Source organism: Populus euphratica, unplaced genomic scaffold (genome assembly GCF_000495115.2).
Source record: "Populus euphratica unplaced genomic scaffold, PopEup_1.0 scaffold152.1, whole genome shotgun sequence".
Classification (NCBI taxonomy): Eukaryota; Viridiplantae; Streptophyta; class Magnoliopsida; order Malpighiales; family Salicaceae; genus Populus; species Populus euphratica.
The window spans coordinates 476,715-483,959 of record NW_011500040.1 but is presented as its reverse complement, the minus strand read 5'-3'; the positions used below and the strand labels follow the sequence as shown (position 1 = coordinate 483,959).

Below are 7,245 nucleotides of genomic sequence, written 5' to 3'. Positions count from 1 at the left end.
TTACCCTTCTTAATAATTTTTACATTTTAAAAACACTTTTAAAAAATTATTTATTATTTATTTTAAATTAATATTTTTTAATATTTTCAAATATAATTATATCAAAAAATTTAAAAATAAAAAATTATATCAAAAAAATTTAAAAATAAAAATATTATATTGATACATTTTTAAATAAAAAATATTTTAAAACACAACTATAACCACACTCTTAAACAAATTCTAATATTATTTCATAAATTATTATTTATATTTTATAATATGTACATTGTATAAGAGAATACATCCTCCTGTAAAAATTAAACTATTTATAAAATTATTATTATACTAAAAAGTTGTTATATTAAATATTGTAACTTTGTTATTGAATTAAAAAAAAAAAACCATTACTAAATAATTTTCACCTCATCATAATCCAGCAACTCAATTCTATCAAATTTCCTCCGAGAGTTATGTTGCATAAGATTTGTGAATCAATTCTAATTTCATATCAAAAAGCGTCGTCTCTTGATCTCCAAGGATAAATATGAAAAAATCTAGGCAAAAAAAATCTTGTGAGGATTTTTATAAAAAAAAATTGAAAAATATTTCTATGACAAGTCTTACAAGTGGACAAATAATTGTATGATCGTGTTGAATTTGTATGTAATTTTTATTTCTTGATTGGAACAAAAAAGAGAAGCAAGGAGAGAGGTGAGGAAGGAAGGGAGATAGGTTAGAAAAAGAAAATGATATGTGTTATATTGTATAGGAGAGTAAATTTATTGTTTTATTTTTCTTTATATTTTGAGTTAATTGTATACTGTAATTTTAAGACAAAAAAATAACTATACTATATGAAGATTTTTGCAATTATCCCTTAAATAAAAAATAAATAGTAATTTTAGAATACTTTGATTTTTATTTGTATTTTTTTGCTGTATATTCACTAGATAGATTTTTAAAATCATCACGAATATGTTTGACAATTAATGTGGTATTATCATTATTTTATTCATGTACACCTATCACATATTATAACATCATTGGTCAAAGAATCCTTGGTATCTTTGACATAAATAAATAAATAAAAATGAATGAATCGTGGATTGACAGGAAATGCAGCCATCTGGCATCATTAAGATAAAATATAGCTCATTTCATTTCTCTTGAGCCATGAGGTATTTTGTTTAAGCTCATTTCATTTCTCTTGAGCCATGAGGCATTTTGTTTATAAAAACAAAAAAAAATTAATTTTTAAAAAATATATTATTTGAAGACAATTCCTAACAACACCTTAGTATCTCGGCCCACCTTAAAGCTCTGTCTACCGAGATTAAGATGCGGCTCTATTTTCTTAGGCCTGGTTCCTGAGCTCTTGGTAGTTGGGTTTGGATTATTAATTCTGGGAACATATGCTGGGCTGATCTAAATAAATACAGCTGAGGCAGTCAATAATCAGTTCTGCATGCTTCCTCCTGCATCCAACAATGCCGGGCAAGAAGTTTTTTTCTGGATAAGTTAATTGTTCAGGTATTAAATTTAATTTTTAATAATTATAAATTTCAGTTTTTTAATACTACTAAAAATTCATATAATTAATAATTTTAAAATTTATAAAATTAATTAAAATATATATAAACTGATTTGAATATCTACATTAACAATAAAAAAAATCATATCCATGTATTGCATTCCTTGATTTTTTTTTTTCTTGTGGGTGGAACAAAATGGCAAATCAAATTGCCAGCTTCAACCACTTTTACATTCATTTTGAGACAAGTAGTTTGGTAAAAAAGTTAGGAGTGGTGGGGTTTGTTGAGTCGTCTCTTGTGTAAGCTAAAGTTTATAATTATTTGATTTGATCTAGCTTTATAATTAAACAATACAAGAGCTGTTTATTATTTTTTTCTAGTGCTGATCCTATCCGATATCCACCCAAAAGAAGGTTAAAATTAAACCCTCTTTTTATGCTTTTGCTTATGTTGTTTAGATCACCTAATCTTATTATACGAAAATTTGATGTGTACAATACGTTACAATTGCAATTACAGGATATATTGAAATAGCTAGGTATTTCACTGTAGCAATCCTTGATAATATATATATATATATTTACATTACAATCCATTTAGTTTTTTTATTTAAAAAAAGTTCAAATATACAATTTTTGATGAAATAAGTTAGGTGGGTTGGCCTGACTTGTCAGGCCTAGCAATACTTAATCTTTTTAAAAAAAATTTAAAATTTATTTTTTTAAAAAAACTTAATTATATTTATATTAATATTGTCTATTTTATTTTGTTTAAATAACATCTTTTAAATGATGATGATTTTTTGATTATGTGTTTAATGTTTGAAGATGTTTTTCTAATATATTTATGATTTTTATTTTTTATCTTTTGTATAATTAAGCTATATTTTTGAAAATAAAAATATTTATTTTTAGATAATATTTATAATATATGTAGCTTTGTATATTACTTATTTTTTTATTTTATTAAATCAATTTAATATCCTTATTTGTTTTTATTATCATTTGATCAAATAAAAAAATTTTAATTAAAAAATATGATTTGATAAATGTCTTATTTAATGAGATTAAATAATATTTTGATCTATACATATCTTTTTGTTTTTTATGTTTTATTTTCAAATGTTATTAATAATTTTTTATTTATTTTTATACCAGTGCACATAATTATCAGTTTATTTAATTACATTTAGATATATATTTTTTTATTTACACTTAATTTTTTTAACTATAAAAATATGTTAAAAAACTTCATATACCTTGAGAAATAAAAATATTTGATGCATAGCGGAGATTGTATACAATGTATGATGTATAATGTATAGCATAATGAATAACATACAATGAAAGGACACAAAGAAATCCGATTCTATTGCGAAACAGTCTGTATAAAATGCGCGTGTGCGCACCACATTCACTTCATCCAAAACACGAGGAGAGCCAGCCAGACAACAGATAAAAAGGATACAAAATCCCAGATGACACAGTACCACTCCCACCTAGCACTATCTCCACCAAAATCGCAACCAATGGCTTCTCTCAGTGGTGGTGCCGCCACCACTTCCCGCCTCCTCCCCTCCGCCTCTCGCGTCCGTCTCTCTGTTTGTTCAGCTTCCTTCTCACTCTATCTCGCCTCCTCTTCCTCTTACTCTCCTTCTTCTCTCAAATGCCTCCGATTCCCTCCCCTCTCACCCCTCATTTTTAAGGATCAGGTCTCACTTCCTCTCCCACTCTATATATAAATAAATTATATTGCGCTGGCTGTTTTTTGTCCGAGTTTTCTTTTTTTGAGTGTAGAAGCGATCGTCAATGAGCACCGTTGCTGCGGCGTCGGATGCTGCTCAGTTGAAGAGTGCAAGAGAAGATATTAAGGAGCTTCTTAAATCTAAATTTTGCCATCCTATTCTGGTAATACTTTTTTATTATTTATTTTAATTTACTTGATATAAACATTTTTTTGTCTTTAAATTTCAATGATCAACTCATAATAAATTGCTTAATTATTTGCTAGCCAAGTAAAAATTTCGCTTTCTAGTTGCTATGCTGATATAATGCTGTTGTTTTCTTTTATAGGTTCGGTTAGGGTGGCATGATGCAGGCACATACAACAAGAACATAGAGGAGTGGCCAAAAAGGGGTGGAGCCAATGGAAGTCTTAGATTTGAAATTGAACTTAAACATGCAGCCAATGCAGGTAATTGTTTCACATTTTAATTAGTGTAACTAATAATTAGCTTGGTTCTGTAATATTTTTTGCTAATTAACTGGGATTTTAGGGCTTGTTGATGCATTGAAACTGATTCAGCCTATCAAAGACAAGTATGCTGGTGTGACATATGCGGATTTGTTCCAAATGGCCAGCGCAACTGCTATAGAGGTCTAGGTTGCTCTTCTGTGGATTTAACGTGATTTGTTTGAAATCATTGTCTAAACATTTTATTGATAAATGTGTTGCGGTTTTAGGAAGCCGCAGGCCCCAAAATTCCCATGAAGTATGGCAGGGTGGATGTCTCAGTCCCTGATGAATGCCCTGAAGAGGGGAGGCTTCCCGGTAAGTATTTTCAGTTTGAATCCTTTCTTGTAACAAATGTTTTTCATAAACTTAATGCTTGTTAACTACAGTTTAGTATTGATATCTAAAATTCTAATTGGTGCATAGATGCTGGCCCCCCTAAACCTGGTGATCATTTACGAGAAGTTTTCTATAGAATGGGATTAGATGACAAGGTAATCTAAATTGCATATCATGCTTTGCTTGATGCTATCTCAATGTGTATATTATGTTTTGCTGTTTAAGTCTTTAAACTGCAGGAAATAGTTGCATTGTCTGGTGCACACACACTAGGAAGGTCTAGACCAGAACGCAGTGGTTGGGGCAAACCAGAGACGAAGTATACGGTATTAGAGCGAATTCTTCCAATTTTTTAGAATACAAGTATTTCTAGAGTTGCTTAATCGTAGACTGTGCAATCATCATTTGTTACTGTTATTAATGTGTTATTTCAATATGGAGATTCCATAGATTTTTATGTCTCATTAAGGTTCAATTACTATTACCTAATTGATTCCATATGCAACAGTAGATATAGTTTTATGTATATTACACAAGTGAGGAATTCTAGGTGATGGTTCCTAGTGATTTCTCAATCTCATATTCAGAGTTACCTTGAAAAATTTATGGAATCCTCAATAACCAGTAATCCTGATTGCTCAACCAGTAACTTTGATTTCTATACATTTTCCTTCTCATTTGACATCACTGTGAACTGGGAGCATATCTTTTGGTCATGGGCTAATAATTGTTTAAATGAGATGCTACAAACTGACTACTGGTCAAACTTTTCCCTCTCTCTATATATTCTCTATTTTCTGGAGAATTGCAACTAGTGATATATGATTATAGCCGCCAGGCAATTCTTAAAGCTAAAACATGCAGTTGAGACGTTAGATCTCTATTACAACTTCCTTATTAACTACTACCGTTTCCTCTGTATTCTTTTTGTCCTTGATAAAACGTACAGCTGAGCATTTGACATAGGATTATTGCATGTTTTCCAGTTTACAAATACATGTAATTGATGGTTTATCTTTGATATCACCATCAGGATCCTTTTGTCTCGTCTTGCAGCATGTATGGAGGGTAGTAATAGAAACAGTAGTAGCTATAGAAAGCATCGACAGTTGATATTTACATTTTGTCCGCTGCTTGACAGAAAAATGGGCCTGGAGCACCAGGAGGGCAGTCCTGGACAGCAGAATGGCTGAAGTTTGACAATTCCTACTTCAAGGTTTGACAATCAGAATGTGCTCCTTATACCATAAGAAAGATATAAAAATTTGGGTTGGGGAGTGGGGGTGTTACAATGCTTTGCTGAATATGATTTACCTGCATAGGATATTAAAGAAAGAAAGGATGAAGATCTACTTGTGTTGCCAACTGATGCTGCTCTTTTTGAAGATCCTTCATTCAAGGTAAAATGGATTGAGGTTTGAGAGTAACATGGTCAAGAAGGACATAACAATCTTTTTAATGAGCTAAGCATTGCATAAACTGCAGGTGTATGCAGAGAAATATGCTGAAGATAAGGAGGCATTCTTCAAGGATTATGCTGAAGCCCATGCGAAGCTCAGCAATCTTGGGGCAAAATTTGATCCTCCAGAGGTTTGTCAGCCAATTGTTGTCCCGAGATGCTCAATTCATGTCTTTTGCCTTTACCCACGTTCTAATGATTACTATAACTGCCCTCGAAAATATTTGAAAGGTCTTGGTCAAATGTTCATCTTATATATGCAACTCAGTTTTTTCAGGAAAAAAAAAAGAAAAATATTTGAGAGCCAGGAAAAAAAAAGAAAAATATTTGAGAGCTTATGATGGCTGATGTTTGCGATTTCTAAGCCTTGTAAAATAGTTCCTGATTGATGACATGTCATGTGAATGTGCTTCCACTCACAACTGCGCATGCACACATTCTTTCCATGAACTCCAGGGTTAGATCTAACTAACCCTTTGTTAACTTGTCCGTGCATGCTTACCTGCACATACACCGTCTTTTAAAGTCTTTTTCTGTGTTTAATTTATTGGAACTCCCACGAGTAGATTCAATTGTAAAGTACAGTGGTTGCAAGAAAGTTTGTAACTTGAAAAACTAATTGATGATTTGGTGATCAGGGAATTATGCTAGATGGTGTTGCAGGAGAGAAGTTTGTGGCAGCCAAGTACTCCTCTGGAAAGGTCGTAAATACAAGCAAGTTGTTGCAAAACGTTCTGTTAATTATTAATCATAAAAGTTCCTTGGTTTTTAGGGTTGCATGGATGATTTATATGGCAGAACTATACGTTTGCAAAATGTTCATTTTTTCACTTTTCATGATTCACTGCAGGACTAAAAAACAAGCATCTTGTTTTCTACTGCCGTTTCTTTTTATAATACAGACAGGATGAAGCTATTTGCAATTTTTGTGAAATCACATATAAAACTTGGAAGTCTAAATGAAGAAGAAAGGAATAAATTCAACTAGTGTTGCCTATTTGAATTGCAGAGAGAGTTGTCAGAGACTATGAAACAGAAGATTAGAGCAGAGTATCAAGCAGTTGGCGGGAGCCCAGATAAGCCTCTCCAGTCTAACTATTTTCTAAATATCATTATTGTGATTGCTGTTCTAGCGCTTTTAACATCTCTTCTTGGAAATTAAGTTCTTTTCTGAGGATCCTTATAAGATTAGTGTTGTTTTGTATCCACTCTGCTTTAATTGCGGTGTTTCCTGAGGTGCATGATGAGGTCTGCATGCATTGAAAACCATAATATAGTGAGGTAATGAATGGTTGGAGGATCCGAAACGGAGAGTCAAAGCCCATGCATTTGTATGTGAACTCCACTGTCCAGGCCTAAACGGCTCAAGGTAACTCTATACCCAGCCGCACTCTTTTTCAAGTGTCAATCCCACACTTCTTAAATCATTAAAAAATCATAAAATAATCATTTAATTAAAAAATAACCTCTCTTAATGTTATTATTTGAATAAAGTTTCAATTATTACTCTCTCTCAAAGTAAACCCCAAAGGCAAACAGGCCACGTAAAATAAAGAAGTCCAGCCAAACAAGATTCAAAGCCCTCAAATAGGCGCAAGTGAGAACAATAGAAAATTACATTAATTCTAAAAGTAAAAGATTCCATGAAAAAAATTAATGTTTTGTTTATTATGTGAAAAGTGATTTTTAAAAAATTATTTT

At 31.4% G+C, this 7,245-nt stretch overlaps 1 protein-coding gene across 2 annotated transcripts; it reads left to right on the top strand.

Moving 5' to 3' along the window:
- Positions 1 to 2,927: 2,927 nt before the first annotated feature.
- LOC105107245 (probable L-ascorbate peroxidase 6, chloroplastic) lies at positions 2,928 to 6,851 on the top strand. 2 transcript variants are annotated; one of them, XM_011001099.1, is made up of 12 exons: positions 2,928 to 3,225; positions 3,311 to 3,421; positions 3,587 to 3,707; positions 3,790 to 3,890; positions 3,977 to 4,064; positions 4,173 to 4,240; positions 4,325 to 4,411; positions 5,227 to 5,301; positions 5,408 to 5,485; positions 5,571 to 5,675; positions 6,183 to 6,245; positions 6,554 to 6,851. In XM_011001099.1, the coding sequence occupies exons 1-12, from the start codon at positions 2,992 to 2,994 to the stop codon at positions 6,704 to 6,706; spliced, it is 1,284 nt and encodes a 427-aa protein (XP_010999401.1). In that variant the 5' UTR covers positions 2,928 to 2,991; the 3' UTR covers positions 6,707 to 6,851. The 2 variants fall into 2 exon arrangements, with proteins under 2 accessions (XP_010999401.1, XP_010999402.1); XM_011001100.1 differs by having other exon boundaries at positions 6,395 to 6,851.
- Positions 6,852 to 7,245: the final 394 nt, after the last annotated feature.

What these genes read in the sequence shown, in the direction of transcription:
- LOC105107245 (XM_011001099.1), top strand. Translation starts at nt 2,992, where the DNA reads ATGACACAGTACCACTCCCACCTAGCACTATCTCCACCAAAATCGCAA. An exon ending in TTGAAGATCCTTCATTCAAG is followed by an intron (nt 5,486 to 5,570) that starts GTAAAATGGATT and finishes CATAAACTGCAG; the next exon opens with GTGTATGCAGAGAAATATGC. An exon ending in CAAAATTTGATCCTCCAGAG is followed by an intron (nt 5,676 to 6,182) that starts GTTTGTCAGCCA and finishes TTTGGTGATCAG; the next exon opens with GGAATTATGCTAGATGGTGT.